Raw genomic sequence first — 20,496 nt, 5'->3', positions numbered from 1 at the left:
TATTTTACAATGCAGCCTGAGTGCCAGAGCCTCCTCCTTCCCAGTCCCAGGCTTTTGAAGCTTTCTATGATATTTAGGGGTTTTGCCAGTGTATCTTAAGCAGTTAAAAATAACACAACAAGAAGCTAAACGAACGTCCTTGATTTCTCTCCCCACCAGCCTGCGGTGGGATGACTGTCAATGAAAGACTTCGGTGTTGCAGGAGAATACGTTACCAGAGTTTCTCTTGTCTGGCTGTTGCCTCATTAGCACCATTGCCCAGTGTGTACAGGTGCGACCTGTGGGGAGGTGGATGTAAAGGTCTTTAGATGTAGGAGGAAAGAAGGGAAATAATTGTACATTCTGTGTCATGTCCTTACGGTATAAAATGATTTCTAGCTGTCATGGAATGAGTTAAATATAACTAAGTCAGAAAACTGACAAATGAAACTGTGAATCAGTCATCTTTATTATTACGATTTTCTGAAAGAGAAAAGTGAACTTCTGTCACATGGAGCAAGCATGTTTAAAAGTCTCGTATGGTCTTGTTTTACTTAAAAACCTACAGCTTCTGGGGGTCAAATGTCCTTACAGCACTTTCCTGGGCTTCTGGCAGTTTGCACAGCCATGGGAGTTGGTCACATGTAAGGGCTGAAATAAAGAAATAGTCAAACATTTCAGAAACCAGTTAATGTCTGAGATCATCTCCAAAGTACAGTGAATTTCCCGTATGCCGTAAGGCCTTTAATTATAAGGGAAGTCCTATTTAAAGGCCTATAATGTTTCCGTGGTTGTAATAAAATATCCTGCATAACCAGGTAGTAAAACTTCAGTGGGCAAATCTCATTCTCTTTCTCATTTTGTTCTTCTTTTACCTTAGTGCCCAGCTGTTGTTGATATTCCTTAAACAAATCTTCTTCTGCTATTTTCAGTTTGTGTTGATGGGGAACCAAGAAAAGGAGGAGCAAGGAGGGATCTGTCGGAGGTTCATCAGATCGTAATGGCATGCAATGGCTCCACTCTGGGCAAAACTTCAAGCAGGTTTTTGTTTTATCCACTAGCTGCCAGCCTCTCTATCAGTGGGCTGAAAAGTGAATTAGAGATGTAACATTTGAAACATTAGGGTAGTGAAAGCTCCGGTTGCTTGTGGTAGGAATTATTGAAGAGAACAAAAAATAGTAATAATAATAATTACAGTATTGCAAACAAAGCGTGGGTACTGGAAGGGGGGGAGGCAGTGTCTGTGGCCTCTTGTTTCCTGTCCTAGGCTCTCTTTAACCCACATGAAAAGCTGTCCCTGTCCATACGTAGCCCTCTTCTTCCTGCCCCCCTTCCCACGGGCACTTTATGCTTCTCCTTCCCCCTTCAGATGGACTCGGCACCGAGCCTTTGCTTTTTCCCTAAGGAGACATCCCAGGACCGGGACCCGGAGCCCCGTGCTGGACTGCTACGTGTGCCTCCAAATCACTGCCTGGGCAGCTGCAAATTTTCCTTCCTTAACCACCCGCCATGTATCTTCAGATCTTCTGATTTCATAAATGGTTCCGTGATTACGGGGTGTTTCTCCTTCCACCTCAAATAATGTCCTACCTCCCTTGGACCGGACCGGTGTGCCTGCTGGGAGCAAGCTCCTCCGCTCCCCCGGGAGGATGAATCCAGGCACGCTTCAGGCATCCCCACCCTTACACAGGTCTCTCTTGCGAAGACCACCTGAAAATTAGCAATTTAAAAGGGCCACCCAGTGCCATCGGCAGCCACGCTGTAATCGGCCAGCGTCAGGAGTGTTGTGAGCAAGAGCCCTGTGATGAAGGGGCTGTGAAAGCTCACGTGAAGCTGGAGGGAACAATCCTCACCCTGAACTAACAGTGCGGCCCCTTGTTGCAAGGACGTGTCAGTCACGCCAAGCTCAACTTAAGAGTTTACCCTGGGCTTCCGCAGCCTTTAGGAGAACCAGTGGTTTCAGTCTTGGGGCAAGTGTTTATTCAGTCTAGTAAAAACATTAAAAATGGGAATAAATCTGTATTGACCCAAGGTGCTTTCGCTGCTGCAATATGGTGTAAAACCTTCAGAATGAGTTTTCCTATAAAGATAACATCATTGCACAGCCCGCCTGTATGTAGTTACCTACTCAATCGCAATTTGTGTTACTTCATCACAAAATCATTAAGTGTGAGGAGGAAGATTATAAGGTGTTACATTATTTATCCTGATAATTAAAAACACGCATGACGCTCTAGTTTTGGCCGTTCAAAGCAATAACCCTGGGCAACTTCAAATACTGTAAAAGGAGTTAATCATCGATTTCAGAATGTGTCAAGTTTATTGATCTTGTTAACAGGAAAATATGTGTGGTTACCTCAGTGGGGAAGGAAAGCAGTTATCATCTGACCTGTTATTAGTTGGATGCTATTATTGATGCCTGAGCCAACAAAGATCCATGTTAAGCAAAAATTAATCGCAAATGTTACCTTGCCATAGTTTTCCAGGCAAATTTCTTGTGTCAGTAAATTTACTTTAAATAAATAAATTTTCTCTCAGTCCTGATTTTGCTCGAGATGAATGGGCACATTCTTTTGCCACAGTTCTGCCCTGCAATTAGCACCAAGAACACTTAGCAAGCTGATCCCCTTTCAAGGTTCACAGCTAGTTTAGAGATTTGGAGGTTTTAGAGGTGAGAAGAGACTGTTGCAGTCCTCCATCTAACCATCCCGGGGACTACACAGGCTGTAGTACTTCTCTCAGGTATGTTATTTCCAAATCCAGTGGTTTCAAATTAACTAGGGCACCTCCTTGGGAAAAAAAAAAAGTGTCATGTTGATTTTATGTCTTTAACTTCTGAACATGCTTGTGCTGTGTCAAGTCAAATGCCTTTATAAGATTCTAAATATACGAACATTGTTGTCTTTACAACCCAACTCTTGACTTCGCCAAAGCGCATCAGAGGGGTCTCTTTTCCATAAGCTCCCGGGAATTGCCCACAGCTCTGTTACCACCTCAAGTCCTCTGGTGTTTGGGCTTCGTTTCAGCCATTGCACTGTTTTGTCTTCGATGGTGTAAGGCCGGCAGACGTGGAATCACTTGGGTATTTCCACGACGTGTGTGAGTACCGGCAGTGCAAGGGCTGCCAGGCACTCGGTTAAGTCAACAGCCATGAAGAGATCATGGAGACGCTGACTTTTACAATTCTTGGATGCAAGCTGTCTCAACGCACCTATCTTTAAAAGATCTGGTTTCAGTAGGTGCTATCTAATGTCTTCTTTAGTTACTTTTGGACTAGAAGCTATCGTATTTATATGATAAATAAATGCATTTTTGCTGCATTATTGTTGACAGTTCCACCACTTCCATCTTGTGAGAAATACAAATTGTAGCAGAATCTCTTAATCCTGGACTTAAAAGCATAGGAAAAACCCTTTCTTTCCTGTTTGCAGCTATGCTAGTTTCAGAAATCTCCTTGTGTGATTTTAGCATCTAACGGTAAATTTTAGCATTTATTTAAAATTTGGTGGTGTCAATTTTTCCTCCTCAATGCATGCAAATTAGCCCAGGCACAAGTAGCAGATGAAGATTTGGTCTCCTGTGAGTGTACTGTCTTTTGCAGATTTGAAAGGAACAAAAGATAATGAGAGAAAATATTATTTTAGCAATGATAAATGTGAAAGAATGATCTGGGGAATGTTTGCTTTGTGTTAGGAGCTGTGTTTAGGGCAATAGTTGGCATCAGGAGCTGCGTCTGTTTCGGAGTGATCTCGGCTGTATGGGGATAAACCCAGAGGAACTCCATGGGTTTCTGTGGAGCTGCTCCATATTTTTTCTCAGTGTGATTAACACAGGAATGTTACTCCACGCTTGGCATATAAGGCGTTTTTGTGAGACAAAATAGGCAATCATGGTCTTGCCAAAATAAAGTTTCTCGGCTGGATAAAAGGAGCAATGGTATATAAATACCAGTGTTTCCTTTCATTTTCATCTCACACACACTGTGCGTAAATCGCTTTGCTGCATGGCTGGTATGTGTGCATGCCTTTTTAAATAATATTTGGCTTAATCCTCATTTAATTTTTTGTGCAGTTGTAAAATACATGTTTTATATTACCAAACCACGATAAGAGTTAGTATTGATATGAACCAGCATTTCACCTACTCAAAGATAAAAAACAGCTTTTAGATTTGATAAAGTACAACTGCAAAAATATGCCAGGACAGACTTTATTAAAACAAGGTTCTAGAAAGAGGTCTATTATCTTAAAAAATATTTTTCCAGGGAGGGAATGCGTTAATATAATACATAACATGCATATAACCTTATCAATACCAATTAATTTCAGAATTACAGCTGAAATTTTGGTGTCACGCAGCTCAGCCCATCGCACCATGCGGAGGCAGGTAGGAAGTCTGGCAGACGCGGCCCTGCGCTGTCTTACTGAGAAACGGTAGAGCTGGATGTTATGAGTACCTTGAACATAGTACTTTGCATCAAAGTACCCAGGTAATCACGTGTAAAACGTCTTAGAAATTTGTGATCCATTCACAGAGGCAAGTTAGCATAATTACTTCTAATGCAAACTTTGATCGAAGTACTGTTCTCAATTGCTAACACACTGGAATAATGAAATAAAACTAAATAAAGCAACTGGGATAGTTTAGTTTATTGGTAAATACAAAAAAATTACGTATCTTGCAAACTTGGACAAGTCCGGAAAAATATGTACCTTTTCCTTTTGCCACTTGAATCATAAAAACCCCATGGTGCTGGTTATGGAGGTAGGAAAGTGGATTTTTCACCCTGAATACCAATTATTGGGTGTAAATGAGCTGCAAAGTGGGACTATCTTACATGTTTTCTACAAACACCGTACTGCAAACAAGCTGGGCTTTTCTCTGAGTTGCTCAGACAAATGCTTTAAGCTTGCAGTGTTTTGAGCTGGTTGGCCTTGCAAAATTAGATGTTTCCATCTTTATTTACCACAACAACAAAAAAAATTGGAGGTCAGAATTTACTTAATAATTCTTTTAATGCTGCTGCCAGAAAATAGGCAGGAAGGCATGTTGTGACCTATTCATTCTTTTGGGGTAGCAGGAGGAAAAGGCAGTGACTTTTTTTCTAGGAACAAAAGTTTTAGAAGGGATTTGGCCCATTTCTGAGTAGAAAGCTGCCATTTTCACACAGTACTTTCTTCAAATCAGGATTTTCAGAATCTGGGGCTAGGCATCCTTCTCAAGGCTAACCAAAATATGGATATTTTGGTCCTAAGATGGTTACTGAAGTGTGGTTTCTTCACACGGGTCTGTGCAGCCTATGTAGAGAGGCAAAATGCTTTTAAAGAAAACAAACAAGCTCTCCATGTCTTATCCAATTACCATTAGGGAATGGGTGGACGGATCTTAATTTTCACCGAAGCATATTTTCACTCATGTTTGTTGTCTTAAGAAAGACTTTCTTATCTCAAAAGCAATCTTTTTCACAAGACATTCTCAGTTCATTATAACTCATGATACCCTTTAAAGCAGACTGGCTATTCCCAGCTGAGGAGCCTCTATTTATGTGTGTCTGTCAGGAGCAGAATTTATGATAGACCTGCAAGTTATGTGAACTTTAAATGTTTTCACAGTTGTTAAACTTGACCAACTATTTCAATAAGACTAACTGCTTAAAACGGTTTTGGACTTATCAGCTACCCCCAGCCAAAGTATGAGTATTATGCTCATAAACGCAGCAACCCCCAGACTGCTTGTCAGCAGAGAAAAACGCTGTATTCCTACCTTGACATAATTCCTAGGAAGTCCATTTAGAAAAATATGTTTTCTGCTAGGTTTTTTAAAGGAATCTGGAATTTCAGATCAACTTTTTCCACGTAGTTGCTCTCCATCCACTGTCGTTACTTTGTAGTGCCTGGCCTCTCCCCTGTCCCATGAAAGGGAACCGCAGATACGCACTTCAGGGCAGGAGTTACCACATTGAGAGGAGCAAGGCTACATGCCTGTAAAATTAGTTATCTGCAACTAATTATTAGCATCTGAATTAGTACTGGGGCATGTAACAGTGATGCACAATGCTGAGCAGGTACAGGGCTCATGCGTTGGGGTACTGGTGTGCTGAAATCCGAACTGGTGCCCCTGGGTTCCGACAGCCCTCATGCACGCTGTGTGCTCTGGCATCTCGTAGGGGAGAGCTCAGCAATTCGGCTCAGCAGCTTCAGCAGGATCTGTGAAAACTTCTGTTAAATAAAAGGAGAAGTAACATAGCTAATTTTTGCAGTAAGTTTGAGCTTATGGTGGTTACTGTTACTTTTGTAGCAATTGTGGAGTATACTAGTTACTGATGGGTACAAATTTTTGGTCAAATAATAGTTTAAACAAGCTAACATGTATTATTTTTAATTAACTTGTGCTGAGGCATGTGTTTCACTTTTAATTCAAGTGTCAGATTTGTGAAGTCTGTTTTTCATCATGCTTAAGGTTAAAATATTAGGTCACTAGAAGAAAGACCTATTTGAGTCACATAAGACAAATTAAATGTTAGAAGGAAGGAGAGGGGAGGGAGGAGCAGAAATAAAGCTGTGACTTCAGAAAATGAAGTAAAGCAGGAAAGAGTTAGTGAGATAAAATGGGCTGCAGAAGTTCTGAAACTCATTTTGTAGTGCTCAATGTTGACTCTTGGTGCTTACAAGTTTTTGTATCAGTTAGGAATAGTTCAAAGCTGTATTTGCAGTGTCCTGAGGCCCAGGAAGGAGCGGGATATTGCCTTCTGCAAGAAGTCTCTCCTGGGCAAAGAACAATCTGCAGTAGTTTTATCAGGGAATAAACAAAGTCTTTAAGACATGTTGGTGGAGAATGGGAAGTTTGGATGTCCTTCCATAGGAGGGAAAGAAAAAAAAAAACCACATGGGATGGAAAAATAGCTTGAAAATGAAGATACTTTGCCATGTTATTTAAATAGTCTGTGTTAGCACCATAAATAATTGTCTTTTGCTTTAGATTAAATGTTTTCATTTTTGATGTTCTCATTTATGAATGTGTGTTATTTCCTACACATTCCAGAAGACTTGACTACCCTGTTGCAAAGGTAGGTGTCTATTATACAGTAGCATACAAAATCGCTTTTGCTGAACACTTGAGCTGTTTCAGTCCTCAGCAGTGAATAAGCAGTTGTGAGAGACAGGAATCATTAGCAATGCTAACTGGAAAATTTTAAATGTTAATTTTTCCTTAAAAAAAGGACATCTGACAAAAGAGATTTAACGTAAGGCAAACAAAAAGGTGTTACTTAAAACCTTGTTATTATTCTCACCCTTTTCTAATCACAGGGGTTCAAAGTACCCACGTCCCTGCTGTTTTCTCAAACCAATGCTCCTCGGAGGACCCAGCTCCTTATGCATTAGAGCCTGGTTATGCGACACTTTTGGTGTAAAGAGACTTTCTCATGTGGTATCAGTTGCATGAACACTCACTCTGAGGCCCCATTATGCCTGTAAAGAGGCAGTAAAATATTTGGGAATAAAGCCCTTAATGTCCAGATCAAGCCATTTGAAAGGTGACTCAACCTTGACTGTAATATTTAAAGTTTCTTTTTTGAATATATCACAGAGGTGCACTTTTCTGTATGAGAGGTGAAAAATCAAATTTGTGGGCATGATGCACAATGTAATCTGCAATTTATTTTATTGCTCGATGAAATCTGAACAACCTCCATAACTTCGTGTGACTAAATAATGAAGAAGACCCTTAGTATTGGGGATTTTTATCTGACTAGAGACTGAATACAGTCTGGAGTATGTCCTTTGTGATATGACCTCTTTGTAGTCCTAAGTATATCCTCCTGGCAGACCCCGAGAGTCAGAAGGGTGTGTTGTTCTCCCGTTCCTATGGGAAAGAGTGTCGGCCTCATGTAGCACCGAGCAAACCTGTAGTAACTCCCCCATATGGCAGTGCTATAGATGAAGAACGGTCTCCGGGGAATATCAGCTTCCTGGTCAAATAGGTCACTGACTTACTTTTCGTGCGTATGAAAGCGATGAGGCGTTTGATTAAGGAGCTCCATCGGATCTGGTGGCTTGATATCACTTGTCCTGCACCAAGCCGTGATGGTTGGGCATGGGGGGCTGATGGAGATGCGGCAGTCGGGCTGTAGTACACTTTGAGGCTGCTCACAAAATGTGCGTTCAAAAAGGTCCCAGTTATTAGGGATTTGGACAAAAACCTGAGGGATGGGGCCGAGGCAGGTAGAGGAAGTCTCTTCCCTTTGCCTGTCTGCCTTATTTCGTGTCCAGCTTCCCCGTGCAGTGCCTGAGGGTTGCTCTCTCGCCGTGTGAAAAGAAAATCGCATCTTTTCACGGATGTGAAATGGTCTGGTCCTGCCCGTCTGCTCCCGAGGGCCGTCAGACCAATTGGCCTGAGCTCCTGTGGGGCAGAGGGAGAGTCTGGTATTGCTCAGGGCAGAGCGGCTGCAGCCGATTTATGGGGTGAAGCTGATGATCGTTCCATCAAAAACTCCTTATCTAAAGGTTAATGCTTGATGAGAGGTGGATAAGGAACGTGTGTGTGAGATCGTTGCAGCTCCGTGAGGGAATCCAGGAGGAGGGAGAGTGTTTTTCTGTACAGTACAAAGGTTTGATAGAAGAGGCAACGTTTAGCACTTGTAATCTTATCCCGCTTGACTGCTCTTCAAAAACATTTTACTTTTTTTTTTTATCTGCATCTAGAAGTTGGACGAACCGACCTTCCAAACGTAACCTTAAAATCGCTTTGTCAAACAAAACATAAGTGCAAGAAGTTTCCTGCCATTTCCGTAACTATGAGCATATGATTTGCAGTTCATCTTGAATAATGATGTAAGAAATCTGCCAGGAAAGATTCAAACGCTGTTACCAGGGTTGTTTCCTAACCAGCTGCAGCTGCTGAGCAAACGCGCGGCCGGCTCGCACCCTCGCTTGCAGGAACGCCCATTGACTTTCCAAGAGGAGGTTTGGTAGGGAAGGGATTGTTACGAAGTGTTTAAGAGGGGAAAAAGAACAAATCTCAGAGGCTAACGTCCCAGCTAGTTTATTTATTTTTGGTCAATATTTAGATCAAATTCACAGCCACTGTTATTGAGCTTTTCTAGGCAGCTTTTGCTTCTCCGAAATGAGTCATTTTGATAGAGGCACTGTAAAACTTTCTTATGATGACAAAGAAAAACATGCAGTAATTGCTTCGGTGCATCCTTGCCAAGGGATTAATTGCACGAGAGATGTATTTTATTAAGCTTCCAAAGCTGTGGATGCTGCCGCGCTGCCCAGATGAGGTTAGTAGAAAACACATGTCAGCTCTCACCAGTGATGTTTATGTCTCTGCACAAACCTGCCTCCTTTCAGCACCAAAATCCTCTAACGAGAAGTGACTGGGGGAGGGGAGCGCAGCGATATGCAGCCCTGAGAAACGCTCAGACCAATATGTTTGGGTAATTGGAAGATTTTTGGGGGGCCAGGGAATTTTGTCTGTCCCAGTGGTAGCAGAGAATGGCCGTAATGGGGCCCCAGCGCTGGCCTGGGCCCCTCAGTGCCGTCCCATGTGCTAAGCCGTGCGAAACAGCATCCCAAACTCAGTTAATTTTGGATGCTTTACCCGTCTCTGGATCGGAGGCATCATGTTAAACCAGCTATCAGTCTGGAATGTGAGATAACGACTAAGTAGTTACTTAGGCAGATCGTATTCGCTTACTGATTTTTTTTTAGTAGTAGTAGTAGTAGGAACGAGGTGTATCAGTGGTGGTATGGGACTCTGTAAATTTAATGATGTCAAAGGACAGCGTTATTAATTTTTTTATTTTATGCCTGTGCTTTTCTAGTGAACCATTTAAACCCTAGCTGCCCTGCGACTTTCAATGGGTGTCAAAACAGCAATAGCTTATATTACACAGAACTTTTCCTTAAATTACACAGTGACATGCAAGTCTGGGCAATTCTCTTCTTTTTGCAAAGTAAAATGCAGCCCTCACATTTCTGAAATATTGTTATGAAACAGAGCCAATATGTTCCCATTTTCAAAGCGAGGCACAAGCAACTGGGTTTTGCTCTTTGGAAAGTATGACAGAATATTATTCATCTGTTTGCTTTAAGGGATATCTGCCAAGTAAAAACTCTTTTCATTTTATTCTGTGTGAAGCTGGAACATGACTACGGAACAAAATACAATTTATTTAACAATGTACAAATAATTTATACAGCATTAATGCATGTACAGAGGGTGTATTGGATATATGTAATAATAAAACTAATTCATGGATACACCTTTTAATTAACTGCAAAGTTTTCTAGAGCGTGTTTCTTCCCCGTGTGCTGTCACCTATCAGCATTCATTATGAACTCAACTCCCCTAAAGCAACACCCTCTATAAACCCCAGTTGTAGGTTGCAGATCTGTAGGTGCGTGACTCAAGTGTTAAGAAGGACCCTTTTGGTGCAGCTCTTGAGTGGGCACAGGAGTCTGCCCAGGTGCCGTGCGGATCCCTGCCTGTGCCAGGGTGACAGGAGCTAAGCTCTCTGCTCACACCTCTGTTTTCCCTGGGAAGAGAAGGGTATAAAGCACTTGGTTGTCTGAACTAGGCAATGTTGGCTGCATTTTCCCATCAGTACTCTGCTGTTGGATATAAATTATTTAGATAAACAGCTCTGACTAGTTTAGTGCTATGGTAGAACTTTTTTTTTTTTTGAGCAAGACAAAATGCCTTTCACTTTGTAAGTGAAAAAAATGTCTGCACAGCCTTCATGCAGAGCCAAAGCTGCTCCATCTCCACTTGGAAGATCTTGGAGATAATACACCACTTATTTGCTTTTGCTCTTCAAATCAGTTAATCTTCGTAAATCAGTCTGGCTTTGCACGCGCACCTTAATCCCGTGCTGGCTTTACTGAACATTATGATGTCCTTTCCCCTGCTGCTTTTATTAATCCTCACTGCCTCTATGTACACTCACCTGTTTATATTGCTGTTAGAGATTTGCTTACCGAAATAATGGTAATCAAATGATCCCATCTAACCAACATACTAATGGACCTAAGCGTAAGTGTGTATCCTAGCAGGCTGGTGTTGGAACGGGCATCAGGAGGGAGGGCAATGCTCCTATGTCTTGTTTTGGGACACCCACAGCATTTGGGATTTTGTCTTGCCTTGTCCTACATCTCTCGTTTGCCCATTTTCGCTCAAGATATCAAAATTAGTCCTGGATTTATGATTCTTTCTTGTTGGGTACTCATTCAAATCCTTCTTAAAGCAAAAGAAAAAAAAGGGAGAAAAAAAAAGAAAGAAATCCGTGGGGTGTGTTAGAAATGACCACACAATTACACCATCTTTGGAATATGTATTTTTAATACATTGGATATTGTGAAAATAAATACAACATGATTGCACAAGGTTCAGTTTTTCTATTAATTTATAAAACACTTCTAAGTGAACTCATGTTAAAGCCTGGTTACAAAGCTTTTGCTAAACTAAGTTCGTGGACCCATTGTTGACATTTGCTGGGAATGTTGTTTAGATTCGGGCAATTTCTGGTAATGCAGAAAAAGACTGGGAAAGAAAAGACAGTGTGTTGGGAAATGGACTCTGATGGAGAATCTGGCAGAAATGGTTTGTATTTGGAAACCAGACTGCGGAGATGCGTTTGGATGAGGTGGATACCACGCAGACCCTCCAGGTTTAGTGCGAGCTGATAAGAAACAAATTGCAAACTGATTGTTATTGCTTTTCTGCTGCTGCAAGGTACTTTGCCTGGTTTGCATGGGGATGCCTAAAAAGCTGGTGCTGTTTCAAGTCAGAGGCAATTAGAAATTCTCCCCGGTTTCAGGCTGCAACAGAAAGGCGCTGTGCTGAGAGGCAGATCAACCTTTCAATTCACTGGAGCCGTCACGCCATGAGCAGATGAGATCAAGAGATCTCTCCTAATACAGCTCATGTAACTACCTCCTCTGGGATCCCAGTACAGAGTCAGAGATTGGGAGGGTCTGAGTGAGAAGCAAAGGGAAAGAGGAAAAGCATGAACTTGCACTGGCCATTCTTTGGTTTAGGGTTGGTTTATTATTTTGTTACCATTTCAGTATGCGAAAAGCTTCTGGTGACCCAGGGTTGACAGATGTAAATATTGCTAGCGCAAACAAAAAAAATTAAAGAGGGGAAAATGAACCCGAGCACTGACAGTGAATTCTTTGTCAGTATTTGCAAATTTTTTTGTGTGCTGTGACTTGGTCTCTCCTTCTGGCTCTGTCTAGGTGACCTGTGTTGAGACCTTTGCCATCTTAAACTGCATGTCAAGGGCAGGGTCCTTTTACTTGTGCAGTGACTTACTCATATTCAGACGTACCCAGAGAGACATGAAGTACCTTATTACAGTGCTGACTTTTCTATGCAGCCTCTGTAATCCATAGAAAGAAAGATGCTGCTCAAGTTTGGGCTGCATGAAGACCCAGCGCATCCCATGTTGATGCAGGCTCTAGCCTAGGTCAGGTTAAGTTAGTGAGTTGGTGTGGACACCCTTCAAATCTCTTACTCAGTCTTCTGTAAACTTTGTGCAATCAGATACTTAAAGACACCCGAGTACAGTGTAAATTTAATCCGTGGTACTACTATTATTGCAGGAAGCCAGAAGTATTGTTGCAGGGGGAACTGCAGCGGGATCTAAAAGCAATGAGCAAGCTCCAAGATAAACATCAAGGCTAGAAATAGTTGAAGACCCAAACAGAAAACAGAGTGGAAACCAAATCTGAAAAGAAATAATCATAAAACGCTACAGTGCTGTATCATCTGTCAGTCATTAAAATCCAGCGCTTTCCTTTTTCTTGTGTAGTCTTCACTGAACGGTTGCCAGAGCTTTGTGGGGTGCAGGCAGTGGAAAAAGTGGGAGTCGGGTGGGGGGCAGCACCCAGACCCCAAGATCTGACACTGGGAAGGTGGCCGAGCTGCCCTGCGATTATCGCTGAAATTGCTCCCGTGAGCTGACGTCCGTGGTTTTCACCTGCTGACTGCTTGCCTCTCTAGTTCGGCAGAGATTTTGCCTGAGTGATTAAGTCCATACCCAATCAGCAATGCCCATGGGCTTAGATTGACTTCCATTCCATTAGAATTTAAGCTTGTCCATAAATTTTAACACATTAATTGCTGAATCAGACCTCATTCACCTCCGGTTTGAGCCCCTTTTGCTGTGGGTAGAATCAGATCAGGACCGTGAAGCAGATACACATTTGAGCAGCGATGCTGTGAATTGCTTACAAAAAGCATGTGAGGTATGCAAAATGTGAACTACGTAAAAGGAATCGGCGATCTGAGCCTTGATCCCAAGAAACTGATAGCTGCGTTTTAAAGCCAGCCGCCGAAGTGGCTGCCAGTTGGCAGCAGGAGGTGGGGAATGTGTTTAAGCTGTGTAGGAGCTCTGCATGCTATTGTGGGCTCCGTGTCAGGCTACAGCTCTGGTTTTGGATGAAACGTCTGGCGAGCAGAGGGTGTTCAGCCTCGGCAGCAATCTGTTCAGCGGGAAATGGTCTTAGATGGAGAGCTGGCAGCCTCCCCCCCAAAAAACCGCTGTATTGTGGGGAGCGATGGCTCGGGGGGGGTCTGCCTGGCAGAGCTCCAGCTGCATTGGCAGCAGCATTGTCTCCAGGGCCACCCTGGATATCGCTGGGTACAGCTCCGGTTGCCCATCAAGGACCAAAGGGATGCCCTGGGAGGCCCTAGATCCTAGATGTAAACCTTTCCATCCTGAGCCGTCTCACAGAAAAGAGCTGCAGGAGTGAGGGAGGGCAAGAGACATCGTGAAGAGATGCAGAGGTGAGAGGGGGTTTCGTGTGAACCTGAACGGCTGACGAAGGGTGATACGGAAACAGAGCCAGGGCCTGAGATGCGGCCGCTTCTTCGTCGACTAGCGTGTGCCAATAACTTCAGCACAATGATGTGTTACCAGCCTATGATCAGGACTCCTGTTGCAGGAGCTGCTATTTTGAGCTCCTGATAGCTGTCAGGAGCGATAGATGACCCTCACAGCCCAGTACTTTTCTTTTTCACTGGGCCCCCGCAGAGCAGCTCTGCGAGTGGAGACCAGGGGACTGCGTCCTCTCGTGTCTCAGGGGTCCTTTTCTCATACTCTGGTGCTCCTGTTCCTTTCGTTTGATTTATCCTTCTGGCCCATTATGGAGCTGATTTCCAAACCAATTCAAAGTAGCACCTGCTCCATTTGAGCTACTAATCTCATGTTTTACCTCTGTGAATTCAAGGCTGGGGCAGAGGTGGTGGGATCCAGGCTCTCCTCTTTAATCTTCACCTCCCAAGATTATCTCCAAAATCCTTTTCCTTGGGGCATTTCCACCCAGGTAAACTGGTGTCCCTGCTCACTCGAAATCCTTGCTGCATGCAGCTATTGCAGTTAAATCTTCTTTAGTTCAAAGGTGAGCCTCAGAGTGAGGTGAGTTTGCTTTGTTGGTATGTTAATCACATTACTCCTGGTTTTGTCTTCTCTATCTAGTTGTGCGCTTAAATTGCAATGTCTGATCGCCTTCAAGAGCAGTTGCTGTTAGGTGTAGTCCCTGAGTTAAATTGCATAATAAATTATAATAAATAATAAATGAATAATGAATTATATACTATTGGGGGATTTATTGATTAGAGGATGGAGAATTGACCTCCAGAGCCTGCAGTAGCTATTGTGGTTTTTTGGCTCAGGTTCCAGCTGTTTTGTCTTCTCTTCAAGAGCCAAGAGAGTGAAAATGTTTTCGCCAGAGCTGACTCCGTGCAGAAACACATGGATGTGGTTGTGTGTCTCTGTTTACATCTCAGGCTATCTTTGTTGGCTCAATACTATCTGTTATCTGACGTATCTCAGCCTACCATCGCTCTAGTTAATGGAGAGTTTAATTGGCAGTTTAAAGGTTGTGCTTTTGCAATCCAGTTTCCAAGGTACTTGGGAACATCTTGGGACCATCATCCAATGAAGCTTGGACCCCTTCCCGTTGATTTCTCAATTGATGCGAGATGTCTGTGGAAGGAGGTTTCCATCTCTACCATCCCTCTTTCCCACCCCCCTGTCTTCACAGTCATAAATTACTGCAGTTAATTCATGGTGTCTAGCTTCTCCCTGTGAACTGGAAAACAACGCTGCGTGAATCCTGGTATGGTGCTCTGGAGCTGGTAGCTGAGGAGTGCCGGGAGATGTTTGGGGTGTCCTGGAAGGCAATCCTAGCACTTCTTCCAGCTAATCCCATTAGCTCGCCCTGGCCGCTGTGACAGGGCGCTGGGGAGCCGGGCTGCAGGCTGGCCGCCTGCTCTAAGCCATGCACACAATGAATGGGTGACTTCAAAGAGGCTAAATGTAATTTGCATTTCCAAGCTCTCACAGCCAAGGTCTTCAGGAGGGGATGAAAGTGTCTTTTGTTAAACTTAATGGCAGGGTTGATTAAAAAAGCTGTGATTTTTCCCTATTAAGGCATAGTCTGATTCTACCGTTAGACTTTCAGCATCTGGGGGAGGATGAATTCTGAAAAAAAAAAAAAAAGCACACAAAGAAAGTAACGTGTCGCCTACCCAGCTGTGATCATACTTAGGGATATTCCAATATCATTTTTCCTAATTTGAGAGCCATATAGTAGCTGCCTCGGGTGGGTGCCGGCATGAATAACAAAGAATTTATCAGCAAATTTTCATTAGGCATGTCCCTTTGCTGGGGCCTCAGCAGAGCTGAGGTGTCCGTCTTTCCAGAAAATGGGTCCCAAATATCTCCAACTGGATTCTCAAAGCAAGAAAGTAAAAGGGCTGATTCATGCAGTTAAGTGCATGTTTCAGTGATCATGTATGCAAACTCCTCCTCAAAACATCCATAAAACTATCTGTTGTGTGCCAGCACGTAGCTGTTGATTATCTGTTCAAAATAAGCAGTGACTGGTCTGCTCTTCAGAGGTTTAGTAATTTCCTTTCTCTGCTTTGTTTGAAGAATATTGGCAAATAATTTCACATCTGGATTTATGTATTAAATGTCTCCTATATTGCATAAAACAAAGCACCTAATGAAAGAAATCTGTCTATTTAACTCCTGTCTTAGCTTTGGTTCTGTTTTAGCAATAACTGTTACCACACTCAGGAAGACTGAAGAAACATTTCCTATTTCAAGGGTATCAGTGATGGGAGGGGTTTGATTTTCTATATACACTTTAAATTCTGTCTCTGCTAGCATGACTCTTCATCCTACGTTTATCAATATTAAGTACAAGTTTGGTTCAAAAATAGAAAATGGCACGTTAGCTGATTTAAATAAACATAAATCTTTTTCTTCAGGCAATTTATTACAAATTCTGTTGTAATCAAGGCTGGGTATATTCCTGAGTATAGCCTTCCCCCTCATACAAAAAGCATTCATTTCATACAGTGTCAGCGCATATCCTGGCTAACCTGAAATGCCGCTACCTGTTTTTACCAGGCAGCTGGAGTCTTTTTAAAAAACGAAATATTCAATATCTTGTTGAGTATAAGGATATATTCACTTTGGGCTCGTTTGTGAGATGCTGAAAACTACCTGCAGCAGTGTGGGAATCCTTTAAGGTTAAAATCATCCAGGGCACAAAGCCTGTGCCGTGCCCCCTGCACTACCTAAAGACCATATAATCCCTTATCACAGGCTGTTAATAGAGGGGAAGGCGGCATGTGGGCTCCTGCGCTGGGTGAGCGTCACCCAGAACGAATCGCAGAGTGCAAGACAAACACAGTAAGCCCCTCGCATCTGCCTCTAATAATACAAGTGCCAGCTCCCTGTAGTGACATTTTGTTGCAAAGTCGCATGTGAAACGTTTCACCCTTTTGTGTTTATGATTGATTTCAGTGACGAGTATGAAGAGGACGGTTTTTGCCAGCCCTACAGGGGGATTGCTTGTGCACGATTTATTGGAAATCGAACCATTTATATGGAGTCTTTGCATATGCAAGGTGAAATAGAAAATCAGATTACAGGTGGGTAAAAAATGTACCTGCTTCTTCCCCATGAAGCGGTCTTTTCCCAAAAAGCTGCTAGTGTTTTATAAACTGCAGTACTATTTTTATTTGCTCTTCATCCTCTCTTGCTGTGAGATTCCCACCACAAAGTTCACCCGGGACTCCTGCGTTGTGCAGTGTCAGTGGAGGGAGTCGTCTGAAGAGTGACAATCTGAGAAGCCTTCATGTCTCTGGTCATCCAGCTCCCCCAAAAGAAACTAAAAAAATTATTCTCCAAGGAGAAGAGGTTGTGTATTTACAGCTTCTTGGAGTCTCATAGCCAGGCTACCTTGTGCTGCTGTTACCCAAGCAGATTTTAACAGCAAAGGGAGACCAGACTTAGTTGGTGTTTATGTGGTTGAGATCATTTAGGTGCTAGAAGAGGCTGCATAAGTAATCTAGCAGGTAGTGTTTTTCCTTTAGATTTAGTAAAGAACGAGTTTTCATTGTTTTTGTGGGAGATGCTGCGCTGATGGGGGTGCTGAATTCAAACTGAGGCCTCATAGATATCATGATACTTCTCTATTTTTTTATATAAATTAACCTTGGCCAGATCCTAACTATGGTAATCATCTTCTCTATATTCAGATTTTCTCTTGCTGTCAGAATATTCCAAATTTCTCTTCCCCCTAGAGTGTTCTTCCTTCGTTTTGTAAACGCTGTCAGCATTGTGAAAAAGACTTTTGCATTGCTCACAGGAAAGGCCAATGGTTTCTATACAGCCAACAGTTCATAGTCTTATGCCATTTTGTTTGAAAAGTCATCTGGAATATTATGAAAGCAGGCATCTTCCATGAAGGTACTGGTACTGTAATCCTGCATCCTGCAGGGACTTTCGTTTTTACCTGTTGGTTAAAAGGCATCCAAATATTATATGACTTTGCAAGCCATTATAAATTATTTGGGGAAAAAAAAAAGTATAATTAGGTTTGGGGTTTTGGTAACATACTTAACATTAATCCCGTGTTGAAATCAGATGTACGTTCTCTGTCAGCGAAATCAGCATTGTTAATAACTTCCAATGTAATTAGTGCTCCGTATTTCTGGAAGGCCCATTCATCACCTGAACATCTGAAAATAATAGTCACAATGGGAAGTGAGGGTTATACTGGGAAGGCAAGAGCACAGGAATAAAATTCCCACTGGGTTAAGTAAAATCCTTTTGTATATTTTACAGCTGCCTTCACCATGATTGGCACTTCCAGCCATTTGTCGGATAAATGCTCCCAGTTTGCTATTCCTTCGCTGTGCCATTACGCCTTCCCCTACTGCGATGAGACTTCGTCAGCTCCCAAGCCACGAGACTTGTGCCGCGATGAATGTGAAATTCTGGAAAACGTCCTGTGTCAGACAGAGTATATTTTTGCAAGATCTAATCCCATGATTCTGATGAGATTAAAGCTGCCTAACTGCGAAGATCTTCCCCAGCCAGATAGCCCCGAAGCTGTCAATTGTATCCGGATTGGGATTCCAATGGCAGATCCCATAAATAAAAGTAAGTGAAAATGGTCTGTGCCTCCGTGCAAAAAATACCGCTGTGAAAAGGTTGGCTGTACGGGCTTGTGCATCAGAGTTGGAGCTAGTGCTGGTCTTTGAAAGCTTGCAGATGCCGTGCTCTCGAATTACCCCACTCCCGCACTTCTCCCCTAGCTAGTCCAGAGTGGGTAGAAATTCAGAAATATTTTTTCAGTTATTTCTTCAGCTGCCTCTGGGTTCACACTAAATGCTGTTTATTGGCTTCAGATCTTTACTAATTAATATGAACTACGAAACAATGACGGTGTAAGCATTCAAACACTGGGGAACATCAGTAGCTTCAGCCTCCCTGTCCTCCTGCAGCAGCCCAATGTGCTCCAGCGAGACCACGGGTGTAGTATAGGGTGCTTATCAGGAGGAACATTCGTAGGGGCCGGGGCCGTGGCTGACCCTGCCTAATACAGCCTAATTTCAGGCATCGGCTGAGCTCACTCTTTGAACACGCTGGGCTGCAGCCTGTTCACAACCCTTATACATCTGAATAGTCAAATATAAAACGTGGCTCCCACAAATTCTCCACCTTCATATGAAAATAATGGCTGCAATTCAGGTTCCCACTGTAGTTTTTACTTCTTTTGTGTATCTTATATTAAAAACGCTTGGCATAAGCTGTTTTCATTACAGAAGCATAAGCTTTAAATCCTCCCAGGAATGTGAATGCAAAGCAGGCCCTGCGTTACAGCCGCAGCAAATTGGGAGCCCGTGCTCCCAAACTGGGTTTCCCGGCCCCGGGCCAGCAGCAGCGCGCCAGGGCTGGGGGATGCCGGCAGCTCGCCGCCCCCGGGTGCTGCGGCCATCCGTCTTGCCGCCACCAACTATTGCTTCGGATTATTTTTTTTTTTAATTTTTTTTTTTTCAGATCACAAATGCTACAACAGCACAGGAGTAGATTACCGGGGGACGGTGAGCGTGACCAGGTCGGGGCGGCAGTGCCAGCCGTGGAACTCGCAGTACCCCCACACCCACACCTTCACCGCCATCAGGTACCCCGAGCTCAACGGGGGTCACTCCTACTGCCGCAACCCGGGGAACCAGAAGGACGCCCCGTGGTGCTTCACCTTAGATGAGAACTTTAAGTCTGAGCTTTGCGACGTCCCGGCATGTGGTAATTACTGACCTTTTTTCTGTTTCTTTTTGGAACAAAAAGGGGAACCGTTTTGGCACATCCATACAGCTGTCCTGCAAAACGGGAGCTGTGCGCAAAGTGTCTTTTTTGAATCCCTGAAAAGAGAGCTGTAGGAAAGGCTAACTACAGCATTTGTAGCTAAAGCCACAACATCCCCGCTCCAAGGAGACACTTGAGCACTTACCACCCATGCAGCTGGCAAAGTAGCGGCATGAAAATATTTTAGTAGGGAATACCTGAGCACTCGCCAAAAGGTGATGAAGCAGCAGCGCGTTGCCAGCCCGAGCGTCCTGGGCTTTCCAGGTAGCCATTACGATCAATACAATTCTGTAGTCCAAATTAAATTGGATCACAGAAGTGGTACTGTTGACGCTGATCCACAAAGTGGTTATAAAACATTCTCCATTTTGCTTGGTTTATTAATAGCCATTTTAATAAAGGCAAACCTCGCTTAACAGAGCTCAGGCCTTGTTTAAAAATTAGAGATGATCTTGCCAGATCCTCTTAGCTGTATTTTAGGTTTCTGTTTACAGAAGTGCTCTGGCTGCATTTTGGTCTTGCAAAATGAACAAAAATGGAGATTCAGCTGTCATTTTATTCTGCTTTTCTGAGACCCGGGGGAAGTGGATGGAAGACCTGAACAAATGGTTCCTAATTGTTTTATCTGCATTTAGAAATAACAATATTGATAGCGTGCCAAGAAAAAAATAGCACTATTTGCATGGACATGCCAGAAATGCACCCAGAAATGTTCTGGAAATTCACGGTACAAAGTTTCACACAAAATTTTATGTTGCCTACAAGTTGTCACAGTAACATTACCTTTCCCCTTGGAAAGGAGATACCTTTTGATGTTACTGTTCGATAGCCAGAACCAA

At 43.1% G+C, this 20,496-nt stretch overlaps 1 protein-coding gene across 2 annotated transcripts in view; it reads left to right on the top strand.

Moving 5' to 3' along the window:
• Nucleotides 1-20,496, top strand: part of ROR1 (receptor tyrosine kinase like orphan receptor 1) — a 170,897-nt gene that overhangs the window by 139,796 nt on the left and 10,605 nt on the right. The window contains exons 5-7 of one of the 2 annotated variants that reach the window (XM_069788515.1): nucleotides 16,808-16,935; nucleotides 18,134-18,451; nucleotides 19,352-19,597. In XM_069788515.1, the coding sequence (XP_069644616.1) occupies nucleotides 16,808-16,935; nucleotides 18,134-18,451; nucleotides 19,352-19,597 (692 nt within the window). The remainder of the gene's footprint in view (nucleotides 1-16,807; nucleotides 16,936-18,133; nucleotides 18,452-19,351; nucleotides 19,598-20,496) is intronic. The other variant, XM_069788516.1, reaches the window with a different exon arrangement.

Source organism: Haliaeetus albicilla, chromosome 8 (assembly GCF_947461875.1).
Source record: "Haliaeetus albicilla chromosome 8, bHalAlb1.1, whole genome shotgun sequence".
NCBI classification, from domain to species: Eukaryota; Metazoa; Chordata; class Aves; order Accipitriformes; family Accipitridae; genus Haliaeetus; species Haliaeetus albicilla.
Note: the sequence above shows the minus strand (reverse complement) of the source record. Positions and strands in the feature narration are given on the sequence as shown.